The sequence below is a fragment of the Mirounga leonina genome, unplaced genomic scaffold (genome assembly GCF_011800145.1).
Source record: "Mirounga leonina isolate KUSES-001 unplaced genomic scaffold, KU_Mleo_1.0 Mir_170, whole genome shotgun sequence".
Classification (NCBI taxonomy): Eukaryota; Metazoa; Chordata; class Mammalia; order Carnivora; family Phocidae; genus Mirounga; species Mirounga leonina.
In genome coordinates, this window is record NW_023270433.1 from 7714147 (window position 1) to 7732180 (window position 18034).

At 56.4% G+C, this 18034-nt stretch overlaps 1 protein-coding gene across 3 annotated transcripts in view; it reads left to right on the forward strand.

Annotated features, from left to right (window-relative positions):
• The window catches only part of SH2D3C (SH2 domain containing 3C), a 29119-nt gene continuing 11085 nt past the window's right edge, over positions 1–18034 (forward strand). The window contains exons 1-3 of one of the 3 annotated variants that reach the window (XM_035015747.1): positions 1–303; positions 2323–2794; positions 12985–13024. In XM_035015747.1, coding sequence (XP_034871638.1) covers positions 267–303; positions 2323–2794; positions 12985–13024 — 549 coding nt within the window. In that variant the 5' untranslated portion in view covers positions 1–266. Of the gene's footprint in view, positions 304–2322; positions 2795–4798; positions 5027–12984; positions 13025–18034 lie in introns of those variants that run through there. The other 2 variants (XM_035015748.1, XM_035015749.1) reach the window with 2 other exon arrangements.

An 18034-nucleotide genomic window follows, 5' to 3' on the forward strand; every position in this document is an offset into this window, starting at 1 on the left:
CTGCCCCCCTACACCCCACCCCCAGCCAAGGCTGAGGAGGCAGCCCCAGGGGCCCAGAATGGGGGAGGCCCTGGCCCCCGCCCCCTGTGGAGAGGATGGGGAGGGTGGAGCTGTGGGAGTTTCACTGGTTTAAAAATACACAGAGGAAGCAAGTGAGAGGGTGCGAGAAAGGGGAAGGGGAGGTGAGGGAGGAACCTCAACGTTGATGTCCTGAGCTGCGAGTGGCCACTTGCCCACCGGCCAGGGGCTTTGCACGACTTGCCAAGATGACGGAGGGGCCCAAGAAAGCCAGCAGAAAGTTCAGTGAGTTTGGGGTGCCCTTTGCACTGCCCTTCATCCCTCTGTCTGTCCGTCCAGCTCAGCCTCTCTCTGCATTGCTTCTTTATCACGGTCTCATTTCCGTTTCTCTTTCTGTCCATCTCTGCCCCTCTCCGGAGCTCCCTGCTTCTGGGTTCCTTGTTGCCAACCCTCCAGCACTCTGGCCCGGTAGCTCTCTCTGTCTCCTGCTGGTTTGGTTCTCCATCTGTTTCTTGTCTCTGACTCTCCCCATTTCTGTTTCTCTGTCCCTGCATTCATCTGTGTGTCCATCTCTGGTTTTCTTGGACCCCATGGCCGGGCAACTGAAGACTTCCACACACTCCACACCCTGCCTCTGGGACTGGTTCACACGGTGGGGGGTGAGGGGGGAAGGGGGGAGGGGCGGGAAGTGCTGGGTTGGAAGTTACTTGGCTGGAGTGTGTGTGGGTGTGCCATGGGATGCTGTCCCACGTCCCCAGCATCAGTGACGCTGGGACTTGGTGCAACTCGATGAGGGGTCACAGCCACCAAGGCTCTATTTCCCCAGGGCGGTCCCCTCCTGGTCTCAGCAAACTTCTGCTTCCCCTGAGTCCTTCAGTCTGCCGGCATGGGGGTGGGAGGGGGCTGGTGTACAGGGCCAGGATTATGACTGCATTCCGATGAAAATACTGGGGCCCAGAGACTTGCCGGAGATCATATAGGGCTTCAGAGCAGGGCTCAATCCCATGTCCCTAAATTCAGGCCTCGAGTTCCCTCTACTGTCCCACTACTGTTTCCTCCAGACCCCCCGGTGCCCAAGAAACCGCAGTTCTTGGTCCCCCTCCTCGCACTGGCACATTTCTGGCCCATGGCATAGCTTTCTAAGAGCAGGGCATCAGAATCAGTGTTTGTCAGAAGGCAGAGGCTAAGACCAAGTAGGGAGTGGGCAGGGCTGGGAGGAAAGCTCCAGAACACTGACACACACACACACACACACACACACACACACACACACCCCACCCGAGTCCAGAGCCCTGAGCCCTCATCCAGGCTCAGCCCTGCTGTGTGACCCTGGGCAAGTCCCTCCCCTCTCTGGGCCTCAGTTTCCTCTCTCATCAATGGGGGCATCCTACCTATATATTCCAACACAGTGGTGAGGACCCGAGGAGGCAGAGGGTGCCCAGGAAGTGAAAATGCCAGGGTTTTCCCTTTTCCCTCATCCGGAGGCCATAGGGTTGTCAGATGGTGGTGGCTTCGAGGAGGTGCAGTCCCACAGCTGGGGGCGGGGCGGAGGGAGCGCACACGCACCCCTGCGGAAAGGAGGAGATGGTATCACCGAGCCCTGCCGCCTGAGTCAGGACCGTGCGCTCAGCTGACAGGAAGGACAGAACCTCAGAGAGTGGGCTGCCCGGGCTCCCAACAAGCCCCTTCTCATTTCATCCCCCGCCCCAGGTGCTCAAACACGCCCCCCTCCCTGCTCCTCCTCCCCCACGCACACAAACGCTCCACCTGCTGGCTAAGCCACCTCGGGGCCCGTTCCTTCCACAGCTCTAACCTGCACTTGGTCATCTGCAAAAAGGGAAATTAAACTTGTGCCATTGAACTGTGCTGGGACTTCAGTGAGGTGATGCTTGAAGCATATTTGACCAACCAGAGGCATTTACTGTGATCACCATCATAATGATCTTCATTACTTGTGGAGGCTGTTATGTTATTTACATGCTTTCCTTCAGTCTCCCTGCTGCCCACGGGAGGTGGGTACTACAGTCTCTGTTTTGCTGATGCGGAGAATGGGTCTCAGAAAGGTCAAGCGACTCGCCTAAGGTCACAAAGCTAAGATGTGCAAGAGAAGAGATTGAAGCCCAGGGCTCCGTGATTCTAGAGCTGCCGGGTTATACCATAACAGAGGGAATGTCTGTGAAGCCCTGACCCTCCCTGAACCCTCAATAAGAGAAGTGACAGGTATTTTTTATTGTTATTATTATTGCTGCTGACATTAACTCCTTTCCCTCCTCTTCTCCCCCGCAACCCCCAACCCCCAACCAGAGTTCTTCAAGTTCAAGGGCATCGGGAGTCTCTCCAGCCTCCCTCGGTCCTTCACTCTGAAACGGTCCTCAACCACCATCAGTCTCGGGTCCCATCTGGAGCCTGATCCCTTTGAGGCTACACAGGATGACATGGTGACTGTCCCCAAAAGCCCCCTAGCCTACGCCCGCTCCAGCGACATGTACAGCCACATGGGCACCATGCCTCGTCTCAGCACCAAGAAGGCTCGGGACCAACAGGCTACCCAGGAGACCAAGGAGGTGGACCCAGAACCCCACTTGGTGCCCCAAGGTCTGCCCAACCCTCCAGGCGTGGAGGCAGCCAAGGAGGTGGTGGTGGGGACCAATGTCCCCCTGGAGGACACGCCAGCAGTGGGACCCAACCCTTCTGCAATGGGCCCCATGGAAAAGCCTGAGGATCCCAGGGCAGACAGAAAAGAAGAAAGAGCCCCCAGGAATGTGCCTCCAGAAAGGTAGGTGCCCCCCAGGGGAGGGGGAGGGTGGGACCTGCAGGAATGGTGTCTCCAAGCCTCCTGCCAATAGAGCCTGGAGAGGACCCCCCGACACACACAGCGAGGGGGGGGGGAATAAAAACCCTACGCATTAATCAAGTGCTTACTACAGACCAGGCACTGTGCTTCATCCTTCACTTGCAATTAATTCTCAAAAAACAAAACAAGGGACAGCTGGGTGGCTCAGTCGGTTAAGCGTCTGCCTTCGGCTCAGGTCATGATCCCAGGGTCCTGGGATCGAGTCCCGTATCAGGCTCCTTGCTCAACGGGGAACCTGCTCCTCCCTCTGCCTGCCTCTCTCTCATTCTCTCTGACAAATAAATAAAATATGTAAAACAAAACTAAGCAAAAACAACTGGGGAGGAGATTCTGTTATTTCCATATGACAGACGAGGAAGTTGAGATTCAGAGAGGGAAAGTCATCTGCCCCAGTCAGGTTGCACATCTGGTGAATGACAAGGTGGGATTTGAACTAAGATCCACCTGACTTGCCCTAGGCAGCCTCCAGCAGGGGCCTTCCACAGCTGGTTGGGTCCCAAACCCAATCACTGGATCCCTGCCCAGGGCCCCCCCACCCAAATCACCACCTTTAGTTCTGCTGGACAACACTGCTCCCCTGGGTGCCACTTAACTTAGTTATAGGGTAAGTTGAGTTCATGAAAAATACAAATAGTGATGATATGACCCTAGCTCCCATTTAGGAAGCACCCATTCTACTGGGTGTCAAAACCAGTGTTACTCACAGACAATTCTGTAAAAGCATCTGTCGTTAGCCCCATCTTACAGATGGGGAAAATGAGACTCAGCCAAGGTGGCAGAGCTAGATTTGAGCAGAAAACCGCCTGCTGCTTGTGGCTGCACACTCACCTCTCACACTGTACAGACCACCTTTGAAACCCTGCAGCTGTGTGCTTCATGCCCTTGGGAGACTCCTCAGTCCCATCCATTGCAGTTTCCAGCTTTTCAACTCTCACAGCCTGTGTCTAAACCGCACTAGTCAGATGTGCTTCTTGAAATAAAGAAGAAAAAGGCCCCAGCCGAGCAAAAATAAACCTCTCTTCAATGGCTTTTCCCTGAGACACCAAGCACAGCTTCTGTGCACTGGGGTAATTGAGTCTAGACCTCTGTTCAACGGGGGAGCAAGACTTTGTAAAGCTGCAGGATGAATCCAGCCCAGACTCTGCCTCTTACTGACTGCATGACCTTGGGTAAGTCTGTTCCCTTCTCTGAGCCTCAGTTTCCTCGTCGGATAGAAAGGCATAATGAGAGCACCTACCTTGTAGGGCAGTGATGAGAATTCAAGAATAACATACAGGACTTGTAAAATCTTAGCACAGTGCTTGGTACACCACAAAGAGTAAGTGCTTTTCCTTCGTCTCTGATATCTCCAGGCTGCCGTCTTCTGCCATCCCCCTCCTTAGTTCAGCCGTACTTGGGCGTGGAGGAGCAAGGATTGTTTTGTTTTGTTTTGAAGATTTTATTCATTTATTTGACAGAGACACAGCGAGAGAGGGAACACAAGCAGGGGGAGGGGGAGAGGGAGAAGCAGGCTTCCCGCGGAGCAGGGAGCCCGATGTGGGGCTCGATCCCAGGACCCTGGGATCATGACCTGAGCCGAAGGCAGACGCCTAACGACTGAGCCACCCAGGCGCCCCGAGGAGCAAGGATTGTATGTGAGGAAGAGGGCCTGATAGGTTCTGCGCCGTTCTGAGGCATCCTAAGGTCTGAGATGTGCATTGGGAGTTTGCAGAAGCGGGGCGCATGGAGGGGCGTGTCTAGGGGCGTGTCCTTTTCAGGCTGCACGGCGAGCTGTCGGGGGAAGCTGGCGTTGGAACCGGGCGGGCCGAGGAGGAAGGGTGTGCTCGGGGGGCGTGGCCTTCCCGGCCCCGGCCACGGACAGATGAGGGAGGGCGGAGCGAGACAGGAGGCGGAGGGGCGTGCCGGAGGCGGGGCGTGTCCTTCCCGGCGGGAGGTGTAAGCTGTGGAGCGGCCCCCGGCCGAGGACGAGGGGCGTGTCCGGGGCGTGGTCTACAGGTCAGGCCCCGCCCCCGAAGTACTGCACTGAGCTCCACAGCTCCGTGGCCTGAGAAAGGCGGGAGCCATCGGGCTGAGGAAGTGTCCAGGCTGCAGGCAGTGACCGCGGGGAACCATGACTGCAGTGGGACGAAGATGCCCCGCACTGGGACCCAGAGGGTGAGTGACTGAGCTGGGCCTGAGGAGGGCCTGCGGGGCTGGGAATGGTTTGAGGGGAAATCAGTGCCCTTGGGGCAACCAACAAAGCAGGATACCCTGTTAGCATCAGGGACTTTTACGTTTCCTTTTGGTGTAATTCTGTCCCTGCCTTGTCCTTGCACAGGTTGGGCATTTACTCCGCACAACAGTCCCAGAAGAGGGGCACTATTATCATCCCCATTTTACAGATGAGGAAAGGTCCGATTTACTTGCCTGCCAACAGTGTGGAAGGTTAGAAGTTCACCTTCCTGGCTCGTGCCCTTAAAGGCTGGGCAGCCCGTTCCCCTCCAATACGGCCAGGGTCTCTGGGAAGGATGGTCCTGAGAAACCTTGAGGATGTCAGTCTAGGACCCAGGCTTCCACCCTGTGAGCAGGGGCCCTGGTGGTCCTGGCAGTGCCTCCGGCATCAGGCCTGCCCCACAGCTGGCAGAGGAAACAGACTGCCCTCCATCCCCCAATCGTCCAGAGTGTCCAGTGGTCCTGAGGGGGGTGGGGTTAGCAGATTCTATTGAGGCCCCTCCTGGTGTCCTAAGACCCAGTGTCCCACTTGCCCTCCAGACCAAGCAGGAGGCCGGGAATTAAACGTTTCTTCCAGGAGCCCCTGAAGCCCAGCCCTGCATCCCGGAGAGCTGCTTTGCCTGTATGATCTCAGATTTGCCCTGCCCTACTCTGGGCCTCAATCTCTCAGCAGCCCAGATGGGACTGGAATGGTCTCTGATGATACATACAGTTTGGAGAGGAGGATATTTGAGAACTGCCACTGAGCAAGACTGGGGCCCCATTCCCGAGTGTCCCAAGGGGGTCATCTCAGTGGCTGTTCAGGGAGTGGTCTAAGCTGAGGTAGATGGTGTCCCTCCCCTACCCCCTAGGAGGCAGGCTGCACCTGGAGCAGAAGGAAGGAAGAGGAAGAGGTGAGGCTGCAGGAGTTTCCTGGTGCCCTGTTCCCTGCTGAGATCATGGGGGATGAGGAGGAAGGAGGGAGGAGGGGCCAGTAGCATAAGGGCTGAAGGGCCTTTAGCTCCCAGAAAGGAGAGCACCAGCCTTGCCTCCCCCTCCGCCCCCAGCACCTCAACCTTCTGCAGGGAAATAGCAGGTCCAGAGAGCCCTGACACCCTCCCCTTCAGTCCGTGGTAAGGAGGAAGAAGGGGAGGCCCAGTGAAGAAAGGAGGCCCCAACACCTTCCACCACATCCATGCCTGCACACAGGAACTGTCAGGCCAGGGTCCTCCAAGAGGTGGTCAAGATCCGGCTCACAACTGGCCAGACCCTGCCTGAAGCACCCCACAGGTGCCATCTAGTACCCAGGCCCTGTGAAGGGCACCTCTACTTGCTTCATTTTACCAGTGAGGACACCAGGACTCAGAGAGGGGAAAGGATTTTCCTGGGGTCACAGAGAGATTAAGTGACAGAGCCTAGATTTGACCCCAGGCTTGACCAGCCCCCAAGTCACTAGGTCACATTTCACCTCCCGCCAAGTACAAATCCCAAAGCCATTTCTACATTCCTTAAATGACCTCCCATAAGGCCCTGGAAGGGAGATAATGGGAGCTCATTTTACAGATGAAGACACTGAGATTTTGTGAGGTGCTTGAAATGACGCTTTAGTTGAGTTGGAATTTCATTCCCTTTAATATTTAGTGTGATGCAACTATGCCCTAGACACTCTTGCAAGTTTTGGGGAGACAGCGATGAGCACAGCAGACAAAACGCTGCTATCGTGGAGCCCCCATTCCAGTGTGGGGGAGACGTGATAAGACAGGAGTTATATGGTCATACAGAAGAGAAGCGCTGGGAGAAATATTGAAACCAACTAGGGGAACTGGTCACAGTAGGGGAATATCTGGTGGTAGCAATTTAGGAAGGTTAGCCAGGAGAAAGGTCTCTTGGAGGTGATGTTTGGACAAAGGGATGAGGGAACAAACCCTGTTGATATCTGGGGAAGAGTGTGCCAGACCAAGGGAACAGCAGGTACAAAGGACCTGAGGTAGGAGTGTCCTTAGCATGTTTGAGGAGCAGCCGAGACCCACAGTGGCTAGAGGAGATGAAGATGGGGCCTGGGGAGTGGAGTGGTGGGAGGCGAGGCCAGAGAGGAAACAGGCTCAGATAATGGAAGGCCTGGAAGGCCCAGCAGGGACCTGGCTTTGACCCAGGGAGATGCAGCCATCGTGGGCCTTGAGTAGAGGAGGGCGTCACTCTGATTTATGTTTTATGAGGACCTCTCCTTTGCGGAGGATTTGAAGGCAGTTCTACTCATCGTAAAGTGTCACACCCAAGTGTCCTTTCCCCCCTGACAGATCACAGAGACCCAGCCCCCTCCACCCCACTCCCAGGGCTGTTCAGAGGGAGATTTGGAGAAGGTGGCACCCCACAGGAGAGCTCGGGACACCCAGCCCTGTGCCAGGCACCGAGAACAGGCCAAGAACCATCCCCCCCTCCCCATCCCATTTCCTTTTGGAATGTTGATTCTGGTCCAAGAATTCCCAACACTCCCCAGAGTCTCACGACCCTCTCGGCCCTGCAGAGTGACGTCAGCAGCTGGGCATCTGGTAGTGATTACCCACCAGGGGAGGGGGCTGTGGTGGGCCCAGCCTGTTCGGTCTCCTCAGGCTCTGGGCGGCTGGTCCTTGTCTTCCGAAGGGGCCCAGCTGCTCCCGGATCTCATTTCCTGTGGAGACTTTCTCACAGTCCTTGAGACCCCCGGATGCCTCAGGCTGTGGGAACTGCACTGGCTCAGGAAGGACGGACTGTACCCCCACCCCCAGCTGGAGCCACATCCCCCGAAACCCTCAGGGGACCTTGTTTGCAGAATCCTGGAGCTCTGTGGAGTATGGGGAGGAAGTTGGGTACATCACTGACTGCACAACATTGAGCAACTCACTTGCCCTGTCTGACCCTCAGTTTCCCCATCTGTAAATTGGGGACAATAACAGCACCCAGGTCATAGGGGCACTGTGAGAACTAGATGAGGTAGACCATTTGTCCTGGGCTTAGCCCAGGAAGCTCCAGTACAAGGAACTGCTCTTGCTCTCACCATGCCCATGTTTCGGAAGAGTTCACTGAGGCCCACTGAGGGGGACATGCCCAGGGTAATGCTGCTTCCCCCCTCCCAGTGGAGGGTCCTCTCCAGAGCCTGAGAGGGTCTTCTCTCCTCCCATCCCTGCTCCATTCCTTCTTCTTGACATCGATTCTGGGCTCATGGTCCCATTGAAATATTAGTTTTCTTTGCCCTTCCCTCCCCACCTTCTCCTCATCTCCACCCTGAAGCGCTCCCCTTTTTCCAGGGGAGCCTGCCTCGTGCAAGGAACGGATCTAGTCTGAGCCAGCTGTGTGTCCTGGACCAAGTTACAAACTCCACACATGCCCTCCCCTTTGCTCTTCTCCAGCAGAATGTGAATATCAATTAGTAGCTCTCAGGGCTCAGAAGCCTCAGAAAGAATGGCCCCCATCTGCCCTATAATCACAGGGCTTGTACCCTTTCTAAACACCTGCTGGCAAGCTCACCACTGTCAAGAAGACCGAGGGCACAGAATGGTGGAGAAGGAGCAGGGATGTCTTCAAGACAGTGGCAGGCAGCCCATCTTACAGGAGGTGGGGCAGGCCAGGGGCTAAAGCCAAGAGCCTACCTACCTGGCAGAGAATCCCAAAGACCCCATGGCAAGGTGCCCCAGGGAAAGACTTTCTACCTCTGCTCTCTCTGCCCAGGGCCTTTAAAAACTAAGGAGCACAGAGCACTATTGCTTTTTGACCAGGGTGAGTGATGGTCGGAGCGAAGGGTCGAAAGAGTCTTCAGTCCCCCAGGAAGGGCAGAATGGGAGATCTCCATGGCTGGCAGCTGGGGCAGCAAGAGGAGACTCGCAGGGTTTGGGAACTCTGCACCCCTCCTTTTCAGGATCCTTGTGGCCCCTCTGGGGAGACAGTTATGCCCATTTTACAGAAGAGGATAGTTGGACCTCAGAGAGGTGAAGGCAGGGGGAAAGCTGAGAAGCAGGGAGGCAAAGGTTGGGGAAGTGTCCACGTGGCCAGGCCTGGAGGCCCAAGGGAACAAACTGGCGGTCAGAGAGGCGGTAGACAGGTAGTGGGCCTCTGCAGAGGGCAAGTGTGCCCGTGGCAAGGGAGGGCCATGGTGGGATGGGACAGCAGCTGCTCTCTACTGCCTCTCCTCCAGGATCCCTTGCGGGGCCTCACCCTTTCCCCCGGGCCTTGAAAGTAAAGCTCAGATTTAAAACTGTGTTGGGGAAATAAAGGATAATGGGCTCTAATTACTGCTCATTAATCCAATTAATTAAGCTAATGTATGCAATAAGTGGTATCAGTTATCGGAACAAATCAGTTAATACAGGCAATTAAAGGGGTTGGTTATTTGAATAATTAATGTGGCTGATTAATGGGACTGATTTAGCTCAATTGTCAGTATTATTTATTAATTGATTTCACCACTAATATTAGAGAGGAAGTGCCTTTTAAGTCCATGAAATAAAAAATAATTGATGGATCTGAGTTTTTAAAAATGGAAGCTTTGACTTCTGCATTTGATTATTACAACGGGAGGGAGAATGTTCTAGAAATCTCAAAGCACACTGTGATATGAAGGCCAAGTAGGAACCACTCTGGCCCTAAGGGAGAGAGGAGGTTCCAAACAAAGGGAACATCATGTGCAAAGGCCCTGAGGCTGGAGGGAGCAGAGCTCTTTGGAGGATGTGCAAGCAGGCTAGAGTGCAAGGAGGAGCAAGGGGACAGAGGAGGGTTGGCTGACTGTGCCAGCCACAGAGAGCTGAGCCTTGAGAACCAGACTTTGTTGCATGGGGCTGCTGTGTGACATGTATTCATTCAAAAAAATCTTTATGGGGTGCCTGGCACTGCTCTAGGCAGATCCCAATTCCTGTCCTCTCAGAGCTTATGTTCTAGTGAAAGAAGATAGTCAATGCATGGCAGGTCAGATGAAGTGCTTCAGAGAAAAAGTGTAGGGAAGGGAGGTGGGGAGTGCTGAGAAGGTCACACTTTCAGATGGGTGGTGGGGGAAGGCCCCACTGAGAAGGGGACATTTCAGTAAAGATCTGATGGAGGGCAGATTGGGAACTTGGTGGTATCTTGGGGGAAAGTAGTCCAGCAGAGGGAACAGAAAGTGCAAAGGCCCTGAGGTGGGGACAAAAGCCAGCAGGAAGCCAAGCGTGGCTGGAGCAGCAAGAGTGAGGGGATCAGGATAGGACATTGGGTGGGAGAGATGGTGAGAAGCCAGCCTGTAAGGCTGTCATGGGACTTCGGCCCTTACTCTGAGTGACACTGGGGGCCACTCCAGTGAGTTGAAGCAAAGGAGATCCGTGATCTGACTTTCACTTTAACAGGAGAGCTCTGGCTGCTGGAGTGAGAACAAGTCACAGAGGACACACACAGAGGCAGGGAGGTCAGTGACGAGGTGTGGCAATAGTCCGGGCCAGTGATAACAGTGGATCAGAGGCAGACATGGTGACATTATGTCTTGGAAATCCTGGAGTGTTGTAGAGGGGCAGGGTGATGTGATGGGGACTAAGTGTGGCCCCAAGCCGGCAGTTTCTTGGGCCTCGGCCTCCGCCCTGAGCTCCCCCATTGGCTCTGCCCACCCCAGCCCACTTGTACTTTGGTGCAGGCACCCCCCTCCCCAAGGCTCTGTTCCCTCCCCAGGGCCCCAGGGGAAGGAGACAGGAAGCAGGAGGAAGCACTGGGGCGATCCCAGTGTCCTGGCCAATCTGTTCCCAGCACTGGGCGGATTTCCGGGACTGAATGGACGGAAACTCTGGGATGGGACACCTCACCCGGGAAAACCTGGCAGAGGTGAATGTGCAGGGGAGGGGTCCCCACTCCACCTCGCTCCCACCGCTGCTTCTCAATGAGGAGCCCCTGGCCTCAGGAGCTGGGAGCCCCGTGTGGAATTCTTATCCATGTAATTTAATAAATTATGTTTATTTTATTAAATTTATGACATTTAAATTTAAATATTGGGCTTTGGATGGGAGGAAGAAGTTCCCCAACGTTTGACCTCCCTCCCTATTTTGCAGATGGGAATACTGAGGCCTCTCCTAGCCAGAGAACCAGGGCCCAGCCTGACAAAATTAATCCTCATGCTAGTGATCAACACTGGTTGAGTATTTACTATTCATGTCTTCCTTTAAGCAAACGTAAGCTCCTACTATACGCCGGGCACTGTGCTGGGGGCTTAATGATGAATAAGACAAAGTCAATGCCCTCTGAAGTTGTCAGGTAGTTAACAGTCAACAAATAAATGTAAAATGATCATTTCAGGCAGAGACTGAGGAAAATAAAGCAGGGCTGAGGACAGAGAGTGAAGGACCAGGGACTCTTCTAGGTAGGGTGGTCAGGGAAGGCTTCTCTGAGGAGGGGCATTAAGCAGAGCCCTAAATAAACTAGGGGGAAGGGCAAGCTGCATGAAGATCCGGAGGCAGGGCATTCTAGGCAGAGAGAACAGCAAAAGGTCCTTGTAAGAGTGAGCTTGGCGAGGAGGCCAATGTGTCTGGGCAGAATGAGGGATAGAATGAGTGAGGGAGGCATGTTGGGGTTTGGCGAGGTGGGTGGTCAGGCGCCACCAGGCTACCCAAGGCCTTGTAGGCTGGGGAACATATGTTCTGGTTGATGCCTGTTTTTCTGGCATAACGATGGTATCTCTTTACTCTCACAAGGGAAGAAAGTTCTGGCTTGGGTGACACATTACATGGCCAGGCATTTGCAGGCCACAGAGAGGGGTTTAGATCTTGTTCGGTGAGAGGAGGGTGGCCAGGGGCGTGTGGGGGGTGCTCTGTGCCCGTGACCTGCTTGTTTTCACCTGAGTGCCTCTGGGGGTGGAGTGGAGGCCGAGTGGGGTGTGAGAACAGACAGAGAGCCAGCGAGAAGGCTGCTTGCTGTGTGCTCCATAGAGCACAAGGGGCTTCTGGATGGAGCAAGGGCTGACCCTCGGAGAGATGTGGTCAGGACCTATTTTGAAAGTAGAGCTGCAGGATTTCCTGATGGGGTGGGTGTGGAGTGTGAGTGGAGGAGGAGGCACAGATGACTGCAGATTTTTTGGCCAAACAAAGCAACAAGGATGCAGCTGACATCAACCGAGATGGGAAGCGGATGTGGGGAGCAGGGGCGTGGCAGCAGGGGGCGGGTAGCGACAGTCCAGCTTTGGATGTGGCAAGTTTGCCATGACTTCAGACATGCAAGAGGAGATGCTAAGGAGGGAGTTAGGAGGGGCAGTTCCAGGCTGCATCAGAGAAAGGACGGCATGTAAGGTCAAGGACCCGGGGAGGTGGCTCACAGTGCCCCTCGCCCCTCCCGAGGAAGGATAGTATTTAGCTGGCACCTGGGAAGGATAGCCACTCCCGGCCTCTGGCCTCTCCAGGCCCCTGAAGGCTGAGAGGATCGGTTCCACCATAGCCAACAGTCACCAGCTCGGTGTGCTGCTGAGTGGGCCATTCTGCACTAGGGAGAGAGTGTAGGGTGAATGGGGGGCGAGGAGGCTGAGCCCCAGCCGGGGGCCACCAGCGATTGGAGTGGAGTGGGGTAAGAACTCTCCAGCGTCCTGAAGCTGGGCAAAAACAGCATGATTCCAGAAGCAGGCCGCTTGTTAGGTGTGTAACATTGATCAGCTCCCAGAGTCCTTGCCACAGCCCGATGAGGCAGAGCTGTCATTATCCCCAGTTTCCCAGTAGGAAACCCAGGCTCAGAGAGGTGAGGGGACTGATCCAGGGTCACACAGCTGGCGAGTGGAGGAGGAGCCCTGCCAGCAGACTCCGGTGAGTGCTGTCTGGTGCGATGCCCCCTCCTGCCTTCAGGATGAGCCCTCTGGGGCGCTAGGGTCAGGTGCTACCACCAGGCAGGTGGGCAGAGGCTGACAGCTGGGGAGCCAGGTAGGACTGGGGACACTCACCGCTCTTCTCTCCTTCCAGGGTCGTTGGAGAGCCGGAGGCTGGCGGGGACTATGTGAAGGTAAGCGAGGCTGGGCAGGGATGGCTCAGAGCCTGCTCCATGAAGGGCAGAGTTCTTTTCTGAGCCTTGTTAGAGGCCAGACCTCACTGCCTGGTCCCAAGAGGAGAGGGTCTCAGGGTTGGAGTGGCGCTTGGGATCTGGTTTCACTCCCAAGGATCTTCTTCCCATGCCTGCCATCATTCTCTCCTGGCCCCAAACCCAGGACCCCCCACAGTTTGTGACCACCAGACCCTCCCCCCCACCACTTGCCACCTGCCCTGGGCCCTGGGATGTCTCCTCGTGCAGATCCAATCCCACCCGCTCTCTGAGCATGTGCTGGTGTTAAGAGGTAGGAGCAAGAAAAGACGCCTCGGTTTTCATCACAGAGAATGGGCCCAGCTCACATTTACCACAAGCTGAATTTGTCCTGGACACTGGGAATGTTGAGAATGCAGCTTTGAAACAATGATGATAAAGAGAGTAACATAACATCACGCGAGCCTACTGTGTGCAGAGCCCTGTGCTGGCTGCCAGCACTGGAGGGGAGATATTTCTGAGCTCTGTACGTGAATGAGGTCTTTGACTTCCTCCCTCCCCACTGGGCAGGGAAGGCCTTTGTGTACCCATGGACATATGGGGAACTTGGGGCCCAGAGATGCCCAAAGACGCACAGTGATTTGCCCATAGCCACACAGCTACTATGGGGCAGAACTGAGACTGCAATCCAATTTTATTTGATGCCAAGACCATGGACAGGGTCCTTGGCCTTCCACCTCCAGGAGCACGCACGAGGAGCCAGGCTCCCTGCTGAGCACGGAGCATACAGCAGAGGGCTGGGAGCACGAGGTCTTGTGTTCAGAGGGCTCCTGGTCCACCTGGGGACCAGGAGAGAATCACATGGTTGTTTGGGCTTGTGTTTTGTAATCCAGCAGATTTAGTCCCAGATCTGCCACTTACTTGCTATGTGGCTTTGGGTTTGTGGGTCACCTTCCTGAGCTTCAGTGTTCACTGTATGAAATGGGGGTAGCAGTGGCTCCTCCCAATGAGGGTTGCTATGGGCTCAATGAATCTGTGCCCATAAGTAGGGTTGCTGGGCCTGGAATAGAGCAGGCTGGCCCAGCTCCTGATCCCAGGGACATTCCATCACCCGAGATGCTGCCAATAAAGCCCTGTGTAAGTGACTAGCCATGAGGCAGCATGGGAAGTGCTCAGAAATCTGCCCCTCACTATCATCAGAAGCTTCAGATAGGAAGCCACTGGAGCTCAGCAGGTAAGGGATGACTTTCAGCCTGGGAGATGGGGAGGGGGAGATCAAGGAAGTCTTTCTGGAGGAGGAGGCATTGAAACCAAGCCATTGCAGTTGACCAGGAACATTCACCAACATTTTGTCCCCAAAGGAAAAGCTGAAAAGGAGCAAAGATAAGCAGAGATAGTAGAGTGGTCCAAGCAGAGGCAAGAGTGTGGGCAAGGTCAGAAAGCAAGCTGAGTGAGCCCGGGAAGTGCAGCCCAGGGTGGTGAAAAGTTGAGCTGGAGCTGCTCCTGGAATCTGGGCCCTGGCTCTTCATTCAGAGCCCTTACACCACAGGGGGACAGAGGCCTCAGGGAGAACTGGCACCAAAGCCAGTGGGTAGGACACAGGGGACACACATTTTAGCACTCCACAGTTTTCAGATACCTGGCAAGGTAGTGAGATCTCCATCACTGATGGTAGTAAGATCCCCATGAGGACTATTAGTTTTGTATTTTTCCTTTAGTTTATAGGGCTAAACATGTACTTTAAAATACTGTAAAAGAAATAATACCTGTTCACTGGAACTGATGAAAGGATGAAGTCAAATGAACATTAGTTTTAGCTTCAAGCCTCAGACGGTGGTAGAATCAATAGTCAATTACCAACAATCCATTCCTGCCCTGAGGTACTAGCTTCCAGAACTCCACGGTTCTCAGACCACGATGTGAATAATTGGATTCCAAGTCAAGGATTCTGAAGTTCCAAGACCATAAAATTCCACGCTCCATGCTCAGAGCTTCATGTGTATTTGTGGAAAACAATCAAACAACTGAGGCCCAGAGAGGTAGACTCACCTCCCTAATGTCTCACAGCCTGTCAAAAGGATTTGTACCCTAGGCCTGGCTGATGCAGAGTCAGTGATGACCACCCCCCACCCCCACCCCCCGCTTGATTCTAGGACAAAAGTCCAGATTGTAAGACAATAAGCTTGACAATAATAGCATGCATTTATTGAACACTTACTTTATGCCTGGCTACTTAATGTGCATCGAAGTCAGCCAAGGCTCAGAAGAGTTCTGTGAGGTCAGCACAAGTATGTTTTCCAGATGAGTGAATCAGGGCTCCAAGAGAAGGGGCTGGTGGGGTAGAGGTGGGGGACCCCGCTAGCTGATCCCAGGTTGGTGCCCTAAGCATTGAGCCTTACTGGCTCTCTGCACCCCCAGAGTCTGTCAGTCCAGCATCCGGTTGGATTCTTGATTCTCCGCCCGAGTCCCTGATTCCAAATCGGAGGTGAGAAATCCTGGACTCTGGGAGATTTCCCGAGGCCACAAAGGATTTGGTCAAACGCACACAGGGATTTTTCCAGCTTTAGATATGATTTAATTCAGTCTTTGCCCGCTCCGGGTCAATGAAGGGTACGGTGAGCTGGGGGAGCCAGGAACCTCCCCCCCGGGCCCCGGCCTCCCCCCCCCCTCCCCCCGCCCCCCCCCCCCCGGGCCCGCCCCCCTAGGCGGGTCCTCTGCTCCGTTTCCCCCGACTCCAGGCAGCCCTGCGGGACTTGAGCGCAGGGGGCGAGGGGCGGGGAGCGGGGGGCGGGCGGAGGGAGGAACAATGGCCCCCTCCCCTCCCCTGACCGGCTGGAGGGTGGGGTCTCCCCGCCCCGCCTCCCCGCTCCTCCCCCGCCAAGGCGATGAGGTAATCGCGCCGCCGAGAGGCACGCGCAGCCGGTGCCCAGCCCGGTCGGTCCCCGCGCCCCTGCCCCGCCGGCCGCCGCCCCCCGCACCGGCCCGGCCCCGGCCGCCCGGCCCCACCATGACCGAGCGGTGCAGCCTGTGGAGCGCCCTATCGGCCGCCGCCTGCTGCTTCTACCGCGGCTCCTTCGTGCAGGTGCAGGTGAGGGGGCGGCTTGGCTCCCGCCAGGCGCTCCGGGCTGGGACCCCGGCCGCTCCGCCCCGGGCCCGGGGGCCGGGAGCCGCAGCCCGGTGGCGCCTCGCAGGGTCTGGCGGGGCAGGGGCTGCGGGAGGGGGCGGGGTCGCCCCAGCCTCACCTCTGGGCGCCCGGCCGCTCCGCAGGGTGAGGGTCCGGGCTGCCGCTCCCGGGACTCCGGGTCGCGGGGCTGCCGTTTCGGTCCTGCTTCCTCCAGCGGAGCTGGGGCACTGGGTCCCGGGGACTGCGGTCCCCGGCGTCCTGCAGGTACTCCGGCGAGCGCTCCGGCCCCTGCGGCTGACCCGGGCAGTCCGGCTCCCCATTGTACCGGGAGCGCAGGGCTGGGGTCCGAAGGCTGAGTGAGGGGCGGGAAACTGAAGGGGTGCTGCGGGTGCCGAGGCTAGGGCCAGAGCTCCCGCCACTCTCCCGCCCTCTAGGTGGGCTGGGGCAAGCTCGGGGCGCGGGGCTCCCAGCCCAGCCAGCCGGGCAGTGCGGGACGGCGCCGCGGCGGTGAAGGGGTTAAACGGAAGGGGGTGGAGGGGAGGACCCGGACCCCGCCTCTGCGGAGCATCATCTGGGATGGCCTTGCTAGGGGTTGCCAGACCGTAGGAAGCTGGACGGGGCTTGCTGGGCGCGGGCTGGGGGTTAGGGCTTAAGACCCGGACCGGGGGTCTCTGCGCTTTTGCCTCCGGAGCCCCCTGGGGGACGCCGGACGCGTCACCTCTGCGCTCCCCCGGGCTCACACACACGCTCCGATCCCGCCTGAATGACGGCCCCGCCGGCAGCGGAGCGCAGCATCCCCGCACCGGCCAATCAGGCGCGCGCAGGCAGGGAGGCGGTGAGATCATCTCTGGCCAATAGCGGTGCGCTAAGCGCAAGGATGCTGCATTCGCGCCCCAGTCCGCAACTCCCACCCACCCACCCCAGTCTTGGGAGCTGGGGACCCCCTGGTCGAGAGTGAGGAGGAGGGCACAGGACCCTAGGGTTCCCCACCCCCGGGTGTGTGGGAGGACCAAGTTGGTTCCCCCAGATTCTCCCTGTGACCATTGATTACGCTGGAAAAGTGGAGCCCAGTCTCCCCACCCCCTGCCCCGTTTACAGAGGAGGCTACCCAGGCTCAGAGAGGGCAAATGACTAGCTCAGTGTCACACAGTGGTAGGCAGAGTCTTGTGGCCAGGTTCTTTACCTCACAGCCCACTCCCCTTCTTTGCCCCATGTCTATCTTGCTCCAGCTGTGGAACCGGGGTGAGTTCTCAGTTACATGCTTTTTGTCAAGGAGAAGAACCCCAGAAGGCTGGGGTACTGGTGTTCTCTCCCCTGTGACTCCTAGTCTTCCCTCCCCAGGGTGTGGTGTGGTATAGGGAGGGAGGCCAAGGACCCCGAAGAATAAGGAACTCCATACAGAAGTGTAGGTATATGAGGACACCCCAATTTCAGTTCAGCCCTCAGCTTTCCCTCCCTCGGGGGTATCAGTTTCTACCCTGGGTAGAGGGCATGCAGAATCCCCATCCCCAGGACCTATCTTTTCCTAAGTACCTGTACCATCACTGACCTCCACCATCTGTCCCCAAAGTCCTACAGGCTCCTCAAAACCCCAATTTTCATGGGCCCATCACCAAGCTGCTCCTGCTCAGCTTTGCTCACCTCTGCGAGTGTCTCATTGTCCTCCCAGGATCTCCATCTGAAATCCTCTCTGACCCCTCCACCCCTCTTCCCAGTCCTGATCAATGGCTACTTAAACACCCTTTTCCTAGTCCCCACCCCCATGCCCCACCCTTCCCTGCCAGTGCCCGGAAAGCACTAAGCCACTCTCCATACATGAAAAACCCTCTGTGGCTCTGCTGTGGCCTCCGGGTAAACCCCAGCTCCCCACA